This window comes from Eleutherodactylus coqui, chromosome 13 (genome assembly GCF_035609145.1).
Source record: "Eleutherodactylus coqui strain aEleCoq1 chromosome 13, aEleCoq1.hap1, whole genome shotgun sequence".
Classification (NCBI taxonomy): domain Eukaryota; kingdom Metazoa; phylum Chordata; class Amphibia; order Anura; family Eleutherodactylidae; genus Eleutherodactylus; species Eleutherodactylus coqui.
In genome coordinates this window covers 102,326,792-102,344,257 of record NC_089849.1, presented here as the reverse complement: position 1 = coordinate 102,344,257, position 17,466 = coordinate 102,326,792, and the positions used below count along the sequence as shown (strand labels likewise).

Below are 17,466 nucleotides of genomic sequence, written 5' to 3'. Positions count from 1 at the left end.
AACTAATATACCAAGTATTTTCTCCAGATTAACACTAAATACCACTTTTATTGACTACTTCAGGCTCCCTACACACGATGAGCGCGATATCGGGCCGTGAAACTCAGCCCAATATCGCACACATGCGATGTACCAGTGGATGCAAGGAGTTCTTCTGTCAAAAACGTCTCCCATCACTTCGGTGAGCTTGTGATGGAAACCTTATATCACGCTTGCACGCACGCTGTACAATGTGTTTTCCTATCCCATTGTAAACAATTGATGATGCGTTTCGGGAAACGTGCCAAGATAGGGGTTGACATGCTAGACAAAAAAAAGCACTAATGTATGTGACTCCCTTAGAAAGAATGGGCTTCATATTTGTGCATCTCACAAAGCACAAATCACGCCCAATTTTCTCGGCCGTGTGAAAGCGGCTTCAAAATTATTCAAACCCCTTAGTAAAATCTATTATAAGAGCACACATGTACAAATCAGGTGTAGCTTAAGCACACCTGATGCAACTAATCCTGGGCTTCATTTGTTGCATCAGGTGTGCTTAAGATAAAACACATCAAATTCCTGGACTGGTGAAAGCTTTGTTGATTGGGATGTTTGACTGCTTGTTGGAAATGGGGCAAAGTCAAGAGAGTGATTCAAAAAGAGAGATTGTTGCCTTGCACAAACAAGAAAGAGGATACAAAAAGCTAGCCGAGGCGCTGAATATTCTTAGAGATAGCGTTAGAAGCATAGTTCACAAACATTGGTTACACTACCAGGATGTGGCAGAAAAGGGAGGCTATCACCAGTTCTTTACTGAGGTGGCAGGTGGTCAAAGACCTGCGGGAAGATTTGGTGGCAGCGGGCACTAAGGTTTCCGTTTGCACAGTAAGGTGATTACTAGGGGTGAGTGAGCGTACTCGGAAAAGCACTACTCGCTCGAGTAATTTGCTTTATCCGAGTATCGCTGTGCTCGTCCCTGAAGATTCGGGTGCCGGCATGGAGCGGGGAGCTGCAGGGGCGAGCGGGGAGGGACGGAGGGGAGATCTTTCTCTCCCTCTCTCCCACCCGCTCTCCCCTGCTCCCCGCTGCGACTCACCTGTCAGCCGCAGCAGCACCCGAATCTTCAGGGACGAGCACAGCGATACTCGGATAAAGCAAATTACTCGAGCGAGTAGTGCTTTTCTGAGTACGCTCGCTCATCTCTAGTGATTACTAAATGCTGAAGGTCTTCATATCCAATCTCCCAAGACTTATACCCCTGCTGACCCAAAAGCATAAGGAAAGCCAGCAGAAACTTACTGAAGACTGTATAAAGAAGCCGCACAAGTTTAGGAATTCTGGTCTGTGCAGCCATGAAACAAAACTGAAACTTTTCAGGCCTCTGTGTGTCTGGAGGAGAAAGACTGAAGAATACCCCCTGCCTGCAGTGAAGCATGGCGGTGGCTCAGTGATGATCTCGGGCTGCTTTGCTTCCTCTGGAACTGGAAACCTGCAGCATGTGGAGGGCAAGATGGAGCCAATTAGGAGAAAATGTCATATCTTCTGTGAGGAAACTGAAGCTTTAGCATCATTGGACCTTCCTGGACTGGCCGTTAGTCACCTGATTTGAACCTCATAGAAGATCTCTGATGAGATTTAAAGAATGCGGTTGCCCATGAAAAATGAACTAGCATTCCCCAGAAACTCTGTCATAACAGCCAAAGTGTGCTCTAATGATAACCCAAGACCCTAGACATGAGGGGCTTGTATTATTCTGAAACTGTAGTAGACATTAAAAGCGGCACTTGAATATGGAGAAACCACTTGTTATATTAGCTGTGTTGAGCCATTTAACCCTTTGCAATCCAATTTTGGATTCAGCTTTTTCTAGGGGGCTCTCTCTTTCTGCCATTATACAATGGCGCCATCTGCTGGCTGGAGCCAGTACTGCGGTATGGGACATGCTGGAGAGGACCCTGACAACAGATTGGCCAGTAATGTACAGTAAGAATACTCTGCTGGACGTCTTCTGACATCGGAACTGTACTGCCTTCAATCAGAATGTCTTTACACGTCAGACAGTGGATTGGAAAGGGTTAAAGGGTACTTTCTATAAACATCCGACATTGATTGTTGGGGTTCTGGGTGCGGAGACTGACAATAATCACTAAAACAAATGGGCAGAAGCGCTCATCTAAGCATTGGGCTTGTTCAGCTGTTTCCATCACTGCTCGAAGCAATGTAGGGCTCCATAGAAAGCACTCACAATGACCGCTAAAGAGGCACACTGCTCAGCTGAGTGCTTCTGTACTTTCGTTTTAGCAATCCAGGGGGCCTCCGCTCCCAGATTCCCACTGATCAAAACTTCTGACGTCACTATGACATGTCAAAAGTTTTTTAAAAGGGTCTTTATACTTTTAAATGATTCTTTTTTTTAATGTATTGAAATTTAGTGAATTTTTCCTAACCAAATTTGCAATGGGGGTTGAATAATTTTGATTGCAATTATAGCTATGTGAGTGGATGTATCCTGTACTGTCATTGAGTCTCACATGTCCCAACCTTCTGTCTTTTGTAGAAAAACTATGATCAGGCGGATGAAGACTGCAAGCTGGGTAAGTGCTGACTTCCTCCTACATCCAGACACCTAGCCCTATAAAATTGGGGTCCAATGCTGGAACTAGCCTTAGACTCTGGGTGCGGGGCTGGGTCTAGTCTGCACTTCATCTTGTGATCGGGAGACACTATAGAGATTCACAGCAGACTGTTCTCCTCTGTCTCTCCAGTCCTGGGGCCGGGCCACACGCAGTTGGACGCCTCCGTTCACTCTGTACTGTGCTGTTTGCATCTGGAGGGAAAGCTGCAGATCGTGTCCAGTGTATTATCCAAGACTCTAATCGGCGAACCACTGGTAAGAAGACTCCCCTGTTCTGATGAGTGAATGGGTTCAGCTGTAGTGGACAATGGTGGGGATGGGGCATCACTGTAAAAATGATGGTGACCTGCAGCAGTCATGATGTAGCTGCACTACCACTGGAAGTGTAAGGCTGGGTTCACACGGGACAGCTTTGCTGCGCAATTTCCGTGTGGATTGTCCGCACGGAAATTCGACCCGCGGCTCCTAATCCCAGGATTAGCTATCAAAGTGGACGCTGCGGCCAATCCGTTGTGGACAAACTGTGCGGAAATGGCCATGTAGTGCAGAAGTTCAAGACGCAGCATGTCAATTTTTTTTTTTCCCGCAGCGGCCTCTCTATGGGGAGAGATGGCCGCAGTGGAAATGCAGGCAGCGAACCCGCTCCAAAACCTGCAGCTGTGGTTTTCCAGCGGAATTCTCGCAGATCTTCTGCTACGTTTCCATATCACGAAGTGATCTGAACAAAAACACGCAGGAATTTTGCCCATTGACTGGGCCTGAAAAATCGTGGCATAATAGTCGTAAATTTCTGCCTCGGTTTTACAGGCGAAATCTACGTGCAAAATTTTGCCATGTGAACGTAGCCTAAAGGGTGCGTTCACACATGGTGGATTTTCAAGCAGATTCACACGAAAATTCACAGCATATTTAGCACTGCAGATTTTGGTAAGGATCTAAAGACAAAATCCGCATCATTCGGTGCGAATTGTGATGCAGATTTTACCCTTTCAATTGAAGAGGTGAAGTCCGCTGTGGATCTGTGTCAAAATCTGTGCGAATGATGTGGATTGTGATGTGAATTCTCCACTTCACGAAATTCGCACCAAATCTGCTAAGTGTGAACACACTGCTGCATGTTTAGTCCAGTATTAAGGAGGAGGAGATTGGCAGTCTGGGATTGGGGTAAACCCTGATCTCAGCCTTTTAACCCTTTTGATGCTGTGGTCAGTCCGACTGTGGCATCTAAGACGCTGAGAGAGGGGGCTCTCTGTATCCGCCCACCCCCCCCTTCTTCATGCCTCCCATGATGTGATCTGCCATGTCTGTCTGAATTCAATTAGGCTATGCTGATAGCACTGTCTAATAGAAGACCTGAAAGAGAAGTGTCAAGCATAGTACACTGCACTAATCAAATGTTTGCATAATATGATCTTCTGAGTTTGGGTCAGTAGACCCGTTGTTGATCCCGGGGGCATACGCATTTATGTATATGACGGAGGCATAAATGTGTATGTAGTACGCTTGTGCAAACCACCCTGCAAGCGATTAAAAATTAGTATGTACACCAAAAGATATCAATAAAAACTACGTGAGGCTTGATATTTTAATCCTTTGATTGCTGATATGATGCACTGCACTACTCAAGTTTTGCAGTGTTATTCCTGTCACTGTTTAACTGCCTGGCAGTTGCTAGTCAGCTTACGTCCGTGACAGACACGATGTCAACATTAAGTGCATCACATGGGTGCTGGTAGGCTTATTAGGTGAGCTGTGTAAAATGTCATAGTTGCAGCAGTTGCTGTTGACTGCAGCATCTAAGGGGTTAAACAGCCAGGATCAGATTTTGTTCTGATTCCGGGCGCTGCCAGTTGTATGATACATTTGACATACTCTCCTCAAGGCACAAGAACAGCTTCTTCATGCATTTATGGTGCTGTGCTTTGGCTGCCAGCTGAAAGCGCCATAAGTGTATGTTGTGATATAAGAAAGGATTAACGCACTATGTCAGAACCGTCCCTCTTAATAATTCCTATTTGACACAGGTATGATATCGGGTCATTGGTGCTGATCCTCTTGATTTGCAGCGGTGTGGAATCTTTAGGGTCTGAGGGTGGAGTATATCAATCTTATATCATGTCTTTATCCTCCCCTAGAATGGTATGGTGACCAAGGACCTGTCACGGCTAAAGACACTGCTGGCTGAGATCAAGGTAAGGGAAATATAAGATGAGCCTATGGATAGAATCCTGTCTACATTACTGGGTATCATAAAGGGTAGTGGTCCTTAAGCTGTGTATCCCCCTGCTGTTAGGAAACTACAACTCCCAGCATGTCCTGACAGCCTGAAGCTGTAAGGGCTTGATGGGAGTTTTAGTTTCGCAACATTTCAAGAGTCACAGGTTGGGGAATAGTGACTTAGGGAATAGAGTGAATCCCATAGGGACAGGTCACATTTCAACACAGCTACTGTGAATGGTGACATCTGCATGAACTTGTCTCAGGAGTGAAGTCATTTTCTCATTCATCTCAATGGAAGACCTAATTGGACCTTTCTGGGAGCCGCCCCAGATTAAAGGGGTTCTGACATGAATAATTTTTTTATGCTTTAGCAGCCATTGTTCCCTGGTGTGCCTAATGGACCCAGGGAACCCATTGGTTAATGGCTGCTAAAGCATAAAAAGATAACACTTACCTGTTCTTCTGTTGTTGTTGACATCGGGGGGTCAGCTCCCGGCAGCATATTAGCACTTTCTGCTTAGGTTAAGCAGCCTGACTAGAGCACACCTGATTGGTGCACGCTGTGCAGTCACATGGTGCCGAAGAGCCAATCAGGTGGCTCTAATCAGCAGCGCTGCTTAACCTAAGCAGAAAGTGCTAGTATGCCTCCCCGCAGGCAGTCTTCTTTCTCCAGCAGCCGCGCCGCTCCGGGATCGCGCGCATGCGCAGTGGAGAGGTGCCCTCTGACAGGAGTCAGGACGGGCTGCGTCTCCACTGCGCATGCGCAGCACTCCGGAGTTCAGCCGGACGGACGGGCCGCCCACAGCAAGCACTGCTTGTGACGTGCTTGCTGTGGCGGTCCGTCCGTTGACCTCGGAAGTGTCTGACGGACGGAGCAGAGCAGGAAGCGGTCTTTTTGACCGCTCCTGCTCTGCTTTAAAGGCACAGAAGAAGATGCCGGCTGGAGGGGACATGCCTGGCGATCGGGCCAGGCCAGGCAAGGTGAGTACAATTTTTTTTTTTTCATGTCAGAACCCCTTTAAGGCCTGTTGATCCTCCACTCCAAACATGAGGTTTTTTTTTTCAGGAGATATGTTTTCCCCAATTTTTTCCTTTATCCTCTCCCGACTCGCATGCCTGGATTTGAAGATTTCCTGGCTAGGCAGCCAGTCTTGCCTAGGGGAGGCCCGCAGTTGTCTCGGCCGGCCACGGCACCCACTTTAGCAGACACTATGTCTTTGGGATGGCCAGGGCATCTTGCCTATTGCCCTCTTGTGAACTTGGTGAAATAATTTTTAATTTTCATCTCTTTGGTCCAAGACTGAACAAGATTCTTTGAGGCTACTGACGGCAAGAGCTATTACCTCGGAGTAGACAACTACTCTGAGTCTATCCACCCCAACCCAACTGGTTACCTTCTGTTGGCTCCTCCTACTTTCTCCTAATGCTTGCATAGAACTTAGTTAGCTCGGTGTCAGCAGTAGGGTAATGGTTCCTTCTACAGAGACAAACACTTAAAACTTAGGATCATCTGTCGAGCAACAGATGGCTGACGGGTTGTTCCAGCTAATCGTTCCTGCGCTTTTACACAGGAATGAACATCTCTGAATGGAGGTGGAGCGGGCCAGAGATCGTTCCGGCCCGCCAGCTTCCATTCTCAGTGAGCGGGTGATAAGTGAACGACTGTCTGTTTGCATGGAACAAAACCTCCGGCATTTAGTCACTGCATGCACTTATACTGAATGAATCGTTCAGATTCTTGCTGGATTGTGGTAATCTGAACGATGACCTTTAGTGTCTGCCTCCTAGTGGCAGCAGCTATACTCTTGATCTTCTATGCCCCCAAGGAACTCGGGTGAGTAAAAAAATAGTTTAATTACTATGAAGCCTGAAGAAAAGTGTCTCCTGGTCCCGGTTTGTAGAAGAGAGGAGTTTTGCATGTGCAATGTGTCTACATTATAGTAAATGGGAGTTTAACTATAGGCAACAGTAGAAAGTTAGCATGTGTAACGGTTCCCAAGTGTAGACAAGGGACCTCTGATCTTTGCGTCACTGGGGACGAGGTAGAGCAAAGGGGTGTATTTGTATTCTAGCAACGGATACTTGTAATAATCCCATTTTATTAAACCAGCGTTTATAGATCACTTCTTTCCTGATTATTAAACATGGCAGATTATTGGACAGAAATTTCACTCTAAATTAAAATTGTAAGTTGCAAAAGTGACCTAAATCCAATGTACGGTCTAATGACGTCATCTCCTCTTATGTTTGCAGAATGTTGCCAACTCCGTTCGTTCTGGTTTTCACATTGAGGATTTGGAAGACGGTAAGATAGTTGGACTGGGACTTTCTGCATCTGGGCTAGAATCATTCCTCTAAATCAGTTCAGCTATGAATGAACTGGTTCAGAGAATATGAGAGTGCAGAGTAGTCTTCACTTGTATGTATGACACATTACTTCTATATGAATGATTATGGCTAGGAAATCAGCCATCTGGAGGTGGAGGTCTAAAATGCCTCGAACCTCCACTGCTTTCCTAGAAAAGGAGCCTCAGTGACACAACCTGGGCTTCCGCTAGAATTTGACTGCTCTGGGTTCTAATGCCTGCAAACACGCGTGGCTTAATGGGCATCTTCTCCATAATTCATCACTGATATATCATGTTGTTACGGCCTATAAAGGGGGAGTGTTCCTGTAGAATGAAATTTGCAGTTTACTCCCCCCAGCAAGTTTGTTGTTATGGGATGTAAGAAGGTAAATTAATCCCTTCCTGTCACACATACAGCTATATACTCCCTTACTATACATACCCAGTGCAGTTAGGACACTTGTAGCTGTCCATAGCATATGCTGTGTATGAAGCGGGCTCAAAAGCTGAACCTGCTCCATACAGGGCCGTTATCGACTGAATTTGACATGCGACACGTACCCGCAAAGGCCGTTGTCAGAGAGAACTCTGATCGCAGCTGTTAGCTCTTTATATGTTGCTGTCAGTTCTGATAGCGGCATTTAAATGTCCTGACTGGCCCCCCTCCTTCAATAAGATCACAGAGGGGCCGTCTGAGTGTCATGGCAGCATGGGACCTTCTGAAAGCCCCAGGCCTGCCATGAACGTTTGCCTATTAGAGACGTGCCTGTGGCACATCTTTAATAGGAGTCCTATTAAAAAACTGCATAATGCAATACTACAGTAGTGCATTATACCTTATAAGCGATCAAATGAGCGCAAGTTTACATGTCCTATGGGTACTAATGGGAAAAAAACTTAAGAAAATAACTATTCAAAAAAAAAAAGTGAAAAAATAAACAGAACAAAAAAACCCTTTTCCCAGTCGTCAAAATATTAAAAAGAAAATCTAGAAATTAGTATCACTACATCCGTAAATGTACAGTATATCCAAATATCCCATTATTAAACCCACATAATCAACTCCGTCAGAGGGAAAAAAGTGCACATTGGCAGAATTGCACTGTTTTGGTCACTTTCCAAGAAAAGACTTTCCGCCCGCGGCTTTTTATCCCGGGATTAGCCAGCAAAGTGGATGAGATTTGCAAAATTCTCGTCCACACGATGCGGCCAAGCCACGCTGAGATGGACATGCCACGCGGAATTCAAAGATGTGGCATGGCAATTCTTTCCCCATTTCCGTGGCCACCTCTCTATGGGGAGAGATGACCGCAGTGAAATGCAGGCGGCGAAGCTCCTCCAGAATCTTGCGGTGTTTCTGTGCAGTCGTTCCGCAAGATTTTCGTGGGATTTCAGTCTCGTGTGACCTCAGTCTAATTGTACTTACCCACAGAATACAGACATTTTGATTTTACTACGCCATGAACACAGTAAAAAAAAAGTGTGACTGCCAAAACTGTAGAATGTGACCTGGACTCAGGAGCATCATTGACCTTTGTTCATCAGAGGGTGCAGGTGAACTCGTTTTAACTGATAGTTATTAATGTATATTTAACCCAGCATTTGCAATTGACTGATAATCTAGGAATTAGCTCTTGTTGGGATGAGAGCATGGATCCTATAAAGCATTAGGTGAAGACCTCTGTGACTCTATAGACTCATGATGTGATTTATTACCACCCCCAGGTACACAGGATGGATGGCAATTCCGCCCCCCACCCCGGGGTGTTACTAGCAGTGAGGAGTACACACTATGTAAAAGGTACTTGTGGGTGTAGTACTGGCTTTATTGATTCATCATGATATTGACGTCTTGTATGTTCTAGGGCTGAAAGGTATTTTTATGTTGTGTGTGTCTGAATATATCATATTAGTGTTCATACAGGTACGGCTGTCACTGTCATTAGGGGCTGTTCAGTATGCAACTCCTATTATGGTCAGTTAGGGCGATTTCCATTTGTATACAGTTTGTCCCCTACCGTTTGTACTACAGATACAAAGTAATGGAGCCTCCTCAAGTGTGTGGCCCTAAAGCTCCAAATTAACTACATCCTCTATTTAAGGCCTCCTACACACAGGCGTATTTGCATTGCGGGTGTCAACAGCGGGCGGGTGTCAACAGCGGGCGTCTGTCTCCGGACTCTACAGCAAATACAGCCCATAGCTTTGAAAGGCAAAGCGCCATTTCATCTCCACGAGCGGAAATCACTTGCGATTTTTTTATTTTTTATTTTTTTTCACTCGCGGAGAATAAATCGCATCATGCTGTGATTTTAGATGGGTTACGGACGGCTGGCTTACATTGAAGTCAATAAAAGACTACCGTCCCACGGCACTTCTGCAGTGAGCACTGCGGTGGCATTGCGGGATGCGCGTCTTACGCACGCACACACCCTTCCCAGCACCAGCGGCTACTTGCACATGCACAACGGAGTGTCAACCGGCACATCCGCAGTGTGTGCAGAAGCTGCCGAACAGGTAAACTGGGGTCACCGGCCGGGCACTGGGTCGAACTCCGCTGGTGGAATCCCGCATGCAGGTTCTGACCCGCCCGTGTGCAGGAGGCCTTAGGTGGAAGTTACGTGAGGCCCAATTAAACTGGCTGATGGTTCGGATTACTGTGATTCAGCGAGAATCTGATCAATTATCGTTTGGTGTAAACGCACGCACCAACTGAATGATGAATGAAAAGTCGTTCCCTTCTCATTCGTCATTAGGTTTCTGCAAGCAGAAAACCGAGCGATGAATTGGCCCGTGTAAACAGTGTCATTCACTTATGAACGACTGCCTGCTTATTGTGAATGGAGGCAGACTGGCTGGAATGCTACTCCAGCCTGCGCCACTTCCAATCACTAGCGATCGTTCCTGTGTTAAAGCACAGGAGTAATTATCACTGGGACGAGCTGTCGGGTATCTTACGTCCTGTGTAAAGACAGCTTTGTTCTTACTGTACATCAGATGAGTATAATTTATCTGATGTAATGTCCCAGAATGCAATGCACCAGGGAAAGCTCTGCTCAGGCACTAAACAGGCAGGGAATCCCAATGGTTTTCTGTTCTGAATCTGCAGAATAGTAGTGCGACTTTGGAGCAAAATACAGGATATAACTTAGTCCAGGCTGTATGTATACAGTGACTCCACCAGCAGAATAGTAAGTGCAAGTCTAGCATGTAAGTCAGGATCAGTGCAGGATTAGTGTTGCACTAGTAACTCCATTAGCAGAATAGTGAGTGTAAATTAGGATTAGACGGGATAAGTAATGTCATGTATGTTCACAGTGACTCCTCTGATTATGAAGCTTTGATTCTGCGTGTGCAGTTTTAACGGAGAACATGCTTTACTAATTAGTATTGCAGGCTAGATTATATCCTCCAGCCATTCTCCTGGAATTATCCCTCATATATCACTGCACTTTTGCTGTCATTCGGCCTTCATATTCTGACAAGTCCTCGGTTCTACATTTCAGGTTCTTGGAGCAGGGGATCTGCCGGTACGGAGCGCAGTGCACATCAGCACACTCCCAGGAGGAGCTGGAAGAGTGGCAGAAGCGATATGCCTCGCGCCTCATCCGGCTCAAGCAGCAGAAGGAGAACACGCAATGTTCAGGCAGTTACATGGAGTCACTGATTGAGAAGTGGATGAATTCCTTGTCGCCAGAGAGAGTGGTAAGTGGTAGGGTATGCCCACACAGGTCGGGTCCTCCACGGAAAATCTACAGGCCTGCAGTGGCAAAAAAATGACTAAGTAGCGTGCACTTCAAAGGGTAAAATCTGCAGCATGGATCAATATGCTGAAGATTTAAAATCCAAAGCATACGTCAATTTCCATGCATTTTATTTTTTTACAGTGTGGATGAAATTTGTTTAAATCTCATCCACTTCACTGCTACTGTAAATGCTATGGATTTTCTGCTGCAAGACAACACGTGGCTAAGGGTGAGGTGACAGGAGAGAAGTTTGCTGATCTAGTGGAAAGTCACAGACAGAAGGTTGCATAGTAGTGGGGCAGAGTCTGCAGCAACATAAAGTTTGTCAGGCAAGTACTGATCTTCTGGAAGGTCAAAGACAGAAAGTTACATAGTGGAAAGAGCCAGACCCCCAACAGCATAGGGTATTTTGGGAGAGGAGTGGAGATATGTAAAAAGTTCTGTAATGTTTGTTATTTTCTCTTCAGCTCAGTGAGTGTGTGGAGGGTGTACACGTGGAGTACAGTCCTGACCTTTCCGTTACCGTTACCACCAAAAAATCTCAGCAGACATGGACCTTTCTCCTGACGTGTAAGGTAAGAAAATCACCAGGACAGACCATTTAGGGCCTACTCCCACTGAGATTTCAGCATCGTTTTTATACAGAGAAGTAGGAACCTAGAACTTCCAAGTACAGATACTCCCTGACTTGCGAACGTTCAAGTTACGAACTTGGCAAGTTACGAACAATGTGTCCTGCACAGTATGATGTAATGCTATGGCTTTACATCATACTGTGCAGGGAGCGGACAGGCTTCTATCAAGCCTGGCGGGTAGATCGCAGGACACTGTGCAGTTGCTAGGCAGCCAGGAGCCTTCTAAAAGGCCCTAGGGCTGCCCATGTAGAGTGCCTATCAAGCCGTGCGCTTGATAGGCACTCTGCATAGGCAGCCCTGGGGCCTTTCAGAAGGCCCCCCCCCCCCCCCGGCTGCCTAGCAACCAAACAGCGTCCTGCGATCTTATCCTGGGACACTGTACAGGGCCCCTGAACGTCGGCTGCAGGCTGTCCTTACAGTTGGCACCCGGCGGCACGTGTTCCGACTCCACTCGTTGGACTTGTTCACGCTTTAAATATCGCTGTAGACAGCGATATTTAAAACTTTAACTGTTCCGACGAGCGGAGCGGCGGCGAAACTGGTGCCGCCGGCTGTAAGAACAGCCTGCACCCGACGTTGTATGGAGCAGGATCCACCCGCAATCCTGCTCCATACAGGCATTTGTTCTGACTTGCAAACAAATTTACTTGCGAACAGGTTCCTGGAACTAAACCTGTTCGCAAGTAGCGGAGTATCTGTACCCATAAACTAGAATGGGTCAAATGCAGTTCAAAAAATGTTTACTTTTGACTATGTTTGTGAATATATATATATATATATATATATATTTTTTTTTTTTTTTTTTGTGAAATAGAAAAGTATAACATAACTGCTTTTCTGTCCCACAAAAAATGTATGGAAACACATGGATGCACTTTTCCATACATTAAGCATTTGCTAAAAAAAAAGTATAAGTTAAGAAAAAAGTGTTCAACTACAAAACTTTAGGAGATTATAGTAATTAACAAATACGTTTTTTACAACGGATACAATTGCATAGAAATTTATGGCTATCCTTTTATTGCATACGTTTTAAAAAGGTGTAGATATACTTAAAAGGGCATACGTTTTATTGCTGTTCAAACCGCAGGCAGCAGGAGGAGCTGATTGATATATGGGGGAAGATGGGCGGAGCTATCAGTGATTGACACCTACATCTGAATGTCACTGATGGCTCCGCCTATTGGACTGTTCAGCTAAGAATGAGCAGAGATATAAATGAATAAAATACAAGTTATACTGAATCTTCCCCCATAAAACTATACATTGGTCCGCTCGGCTCCTCCTACTCTATAACCTCACGCCTGCAGTTTAGACACCATGTTCAAGCTGACAGACCCCCTTTAACAGTACTGTATGGTTGCAGACATAATTGCAGAATAATTGTGAGTAGAATTCCTCCCCTTCATTTACATTCATCCGCCATCTTTCTTTTTTTTTAACTTCTGTTGCTTTTACTATGCAGCCTGTAAGGACGCTTCAGCGTGTGGCTCTACTATACGATGCACACAGACCTCATTTTAGTATTGTGTCAATATCCGCTGGAGACGGCAACAGCCAGGTGTCCCAGGAGGTGGCGGAGAGCTGCCAGGAGTGGGTCGGAGAGAAGATGTCTCAGAATGGCTTTGATCATTGCTTGTACAAAGTAGTTATCACTTTTACCACCGAGATATTTGGGACCTTCCGCCAGACTGTAGTGTTTGACTTTGGTGTGGAGCCAGTTCTGATGCAGAGGATTATGGTGGATGCTGCTTCAACAGAAGGTAATTGCGTGCGGGCCATCACAACAGAGAGATTCTAATACATCCGTTATTAAGAGAAGGTGGGAAGGGGGATGCAAAAAAATGCAGCTGTGTTAGTCTATTAACAAAGGGTGCTTTTGTACGGGATGACCTGTCGGGCACAGATGCCCCACCAGGTCATCCCAGCTATAATCATTCCTCTGCTTATATACAGGAATGATGATCGCTAGTGAGTGGAGGTGCAGCGGGCCAGGGATTGTTTCTGCCCGCCCGCCTCCATTCACAGTAAGTGGAAGGCTACCTGTTTACACACACTAATCTCTCATGCATGCAAAAACTGAACAACAAGCGAGAAACAAACAAACTCTTGTTCATCGTTCAGTTGCTGCATGCATTTACACTGAATGATGATCATTCAGATTCTCGCTGGAATCTACACGATTATCGACCCATGTAAGGCCCTAAAGCTCGACAAGTAAATGTATCGCACAACGTGTTGCATGTAGCAAGTAAAATCTACGTATGCTGTTGAGTAGCTTTGCCTTATCTACGCTGCATTCACAGTTCTGCTTTGTGCTGGTTATATCTCTGCATGCAGCGCACTCTGCTAGGGTGCTTTGTGAACTTCATCTTCTGCAGTGATACATTATAGGAATCTCACATGAACGGTTAGGCTCAGCGTACAGATAGCAGATTTGCTGTGGAAAGTTTATGGGGAAAGACACGGGAGAAATCTGTACCAAATCATGGGGATTTTTGTTCGTATTTTGTGCGGTGCAGATATATGCTTTGGATTTGTCACTACAGGCAAAAAGAAAACTACATATACACCATCTCCATCATCTTCCAGCTGCCATAGCGACATTAATCTGCTCCCCTGTGAGTTTCTGTATCCTGGTCTCCAGTGATGACATGTGACCCCCTGCTGCAGTCATGTGTTTACACGAAATGTCATCACTGTAGGTCAGGATACTGAGATGGACAGGCAAGCGTTGCCATGGGAGTGGGGAGAAAATTGGAAAGATGAATGTTGTTTTTTTTTTTTTTTTTTTTTTTAATCTGATCCGTATTCATTGGTAAATCGTTATGGAATCCAGATATTTTTATATTAAAGGGGTTGTCCCGTGCCGAAACGGTTTTTTTTTTTTTTTTTTTTTAACCCCCCCCCCCCCCCGTTCGGCGCGAGACAACCCCGATGCAGGGGTTAAAAAAACAAACCGCTCAGCGCTTACCTGAATCCCGGCGGTCCGGCGTCTTCATACTTACCTGCTGAAGATGGCCGCCGGGGTCTGCTTCCTCCGTGGACCGCAGCTCTTCTGTGCGGTCCATTGCCGATTCCAGCCTCCTGATTGGCTGGAATCGGCACGTGACGGGGCGGAGCTACACGAAGCCGGCATTCTGCACGAGCGGCTCCATTGAAGAGAGCAGAAGACCCGGACTGCGCAAGCGCGGCTAATTTGGCCATCGGAGGGCGAAAATTAGTCGGCTCCATGGGAACGAGGACGCTAGCAACGGAGCAGGTAAGTAAAAAACTTTTTATAACTTCTGTATGGCTCATAATTAATGCACAATGTACATTACAAAGTGCATTATTATGGCCATACAGAAGTGTATAGACCCACTTGCTGCCGCGGGACAACCCTTTTAATTTATTATCTGCACCTGCAAGTTTGGTTGGAAATGCAAAGGTCATCCACAAGTTGAGTTGTTGCTTACTTCGACTTCCACACTGAACTCCTTGTGGAAAATTCATAACAAGTCCGTCTCCAGTCTGTGGAAAGAATGAATGCATTGCTTTCTTAAAAATCTGAATTATGAGTCAATTTTCCTGCATATTGCTGCTACTATAGACTAATTTTCCGCCTGCAAAACCGGATGTAAAATCCACAGTATTTTCGCTACATATGAACTTACCCGTATCATGGTAACTGCAAAGTGATGCAATGCACTTCAAGCTTACTCCAATACCCCTTTTATTAAGGGAAGGGGCCCTCAATAGCCGCACATAGCTGATGTGTTCCAAGCAACACCCATCAGACTTGTAAATGTACCTCTGGAGTATACATCTACAACGCACTACCGTAAAGCGTGCTCTTCGTTGAAAGAAACCGGCAGGAAGTTGTGACAACGTGTTAGGTTTTAGACTGTGGGACCTAACAAGAATGTAGCAGGGTTGTGAATGTAGCTCTGGTGGTGAAGCTTGAACGATGTAGGGTCCTTACATACATACACTCTACAAACCATGTAATATGGATGTGTGTTTGTATATATGTGTGTGTCATGTTTGTGGCAATATTCTGGCAACCTCTGACAGGCCACAGCGAGGGATATATTGCTGCTAATCTCATTGTCTGCTCCTTCTTTTCTCAGATCTTGAATACTTGATGCATGCCCGGCAGCAGCTGCTAACGACCGCAAAACGCTGGGACTCCATGTCCAAGACCATAGTGGAGTTTGAGCCCAACGAAACTACTGAACTAGAGAGGAGCCTCCTCAGCCGATACCAAATCCCCCTCTCTGCTGACCAGCTGTTTACACAGTCTGTCCTGGACAAGTCACTGACCAGGACCAATTACCAGTCTCGCCTGCATGACCTGCTTTATATTGAAGAGATTGCACAGTACAAGGAAGTCAGCAAGTAAGTATCACTCCCTGGTGCAAGTAGGTGGGTGGTGGTGGTGGTGGTCCTGCTTCACTCATTATGATAACCATCCTGGTCATTTAAAGGGACATCCCTAGCTTTGCTCAAGTTGTTCCAAAGTTACTAAGGCATATAGAGGTCCTATAGAGAGACGATCTCAGGGCATTTGTCCATATTGATTGTTGCCCTATTTTATTATTCTTCTATTTTATTGACAAGAAAAGAGACTTTCAAGCATTTCTTTTTTGTAAATGTTCTTCTTTGAAATGCTCTATTCAGTCTATACAAAATGGTACGGTTCATCCACAAGAGGGTGCCATTCCTGTTTTATAAACCTCTGCCTGCCTGCAAAATAGATCATGGGATCAATGCTGCTCTATTATAATCCTTTCCTACATGGGGATTTAATAGAATGGCTAATGTGACAGTGATTGATGACTTTAATCAGCAGACATAATATTTACAGCGTTGTGCGTCGTAGATGTATTTCTGATTGGGACAGCTGGGTAAAAACATATATGGCCTCCTTTCAGGTGCATTCCCATGTAACAAAAACCCCATGCGACTGAGGCTCCACCCAGCTGCTCGATCTTGCCGACCTTATTGGCAAGATTGTGCTGCTTCTGTTGGCTGCCGCAGCTGGATGGAGTCTCGGCCACGGGTGGTTTCTGTTATGTGGGAATGCACTCTAATAGTTTCTATGGGTGTTAGCACTGCCAGCTTCCCCAGACTTCTGAAATGTTACATTATGCATCCCTGCTCCTGTGCGTATCATGTAGAAAGCTGGGCAACAACCGCTGACGGATTGGTCGAAGTACTGGTAGTCGATTAACTTTCCAGAAAAAAAGGAAGTTATCCTTATTAATTAGTAGGCTGTACCTCGGGGGTCAACTATATTGAGTCCACATACTGTGGTGGAGCCATAATTCCCAATTCTGGCCATGGTATATAAATCCCGACAGTGAGTGCAATACATGTTATAGTCTATATGGAAATATGTAGAATTCGCCATTAACCCATTCTTTACTTGCAGGTTTAACATCAAGGTTCAGCTTCAGCTGGTGGCAAGCTTCATGCTGACTGGTGTTTCTGGAGGAGCCAAATACGCACAGAACGGGCAACTTTTTGGTCGCTTTAAACTCACTGAGACACTTTCTGAAGATACTTTGGCCGGCAGACTAGTGATGACCAAAGTCAACGCTGTGTACGTGCTGCCGGTTTCGAAGGAAAAGTCTGCACAGAGCCAGGGAAGTAAAGAAAAGGTGTTTGAAGCGGTAATCGAGGAGAAGACAAAGGATTACATCTTCTTGAGAATATGCAAGGATTGCTGTGAAGAGCTGCGACTCCGGGCCGACCGGGAGATGCAGGTGAAGAAGCCCACTGAAGGCATACAGTTTTGACTTCCTTTGCTAATAATTTCCTTTTACCTTTCATGTACTCATCCTGAGGTTCATCATGTCATCCTGAGTTGAATGCAGTTACTATTCTACGGTTAGACCAGGTCTTCAGGCCCTTTT

General features: G+C 45.6%; 1 protein-coding gene across 2 annotated transcripts in view; it reads left to right on the top strand.

The window, feature by feature from the left end:
• The window catches only part of HELZ (helicase with zinc finger), a 70,624-nt gene that overhangs the window by 12,879 nt on the left and 40,279 nt on the right, over window positions 1–17,466 (top strand). For both annotated transcript variants that reach the window (XM_066587297.1, XM_066587298.1), the window contains exons 3-12: window positions 2,540–2,576; window positions 2,748–2,872; window positions 4,753–4,809; window positions 7,091–7,142; window positions 8,911–8,986; window positions 10,692–10,890; window positions 11,399–11,506; window positions 13,032–13,329; window positions 15,679–15,946; window positions 16,983–17,316. In XM_066587297.1, the coding sequence (XP_066443394.1) occupies window positions 2,540–2,576; window positions 2,748–2,872; window positions 4,753–4,809; window positions 7,091–7,142; window positions 8,911–8,986; window positions 10,692–10,890; window positions 11,399–11,506; window positions 13,032–13,329; window positions 15,679–15,946; window positions 16,983–17,316 (1,554 nt within the window). The remainder of the gene's footprint in view (window positions 1–2,539; window positions 2,577–2,747; window positions 2,873–4,752; window positions 4,810–7,090; window positions 7,143–8,910; window positions 8,987–10,691; window positions 10,891–11,398; window positions 11,507–13,031; window positions 13,330–15,678; window positions 15,947–16,982; window positions 17,317–17,466) is intronic.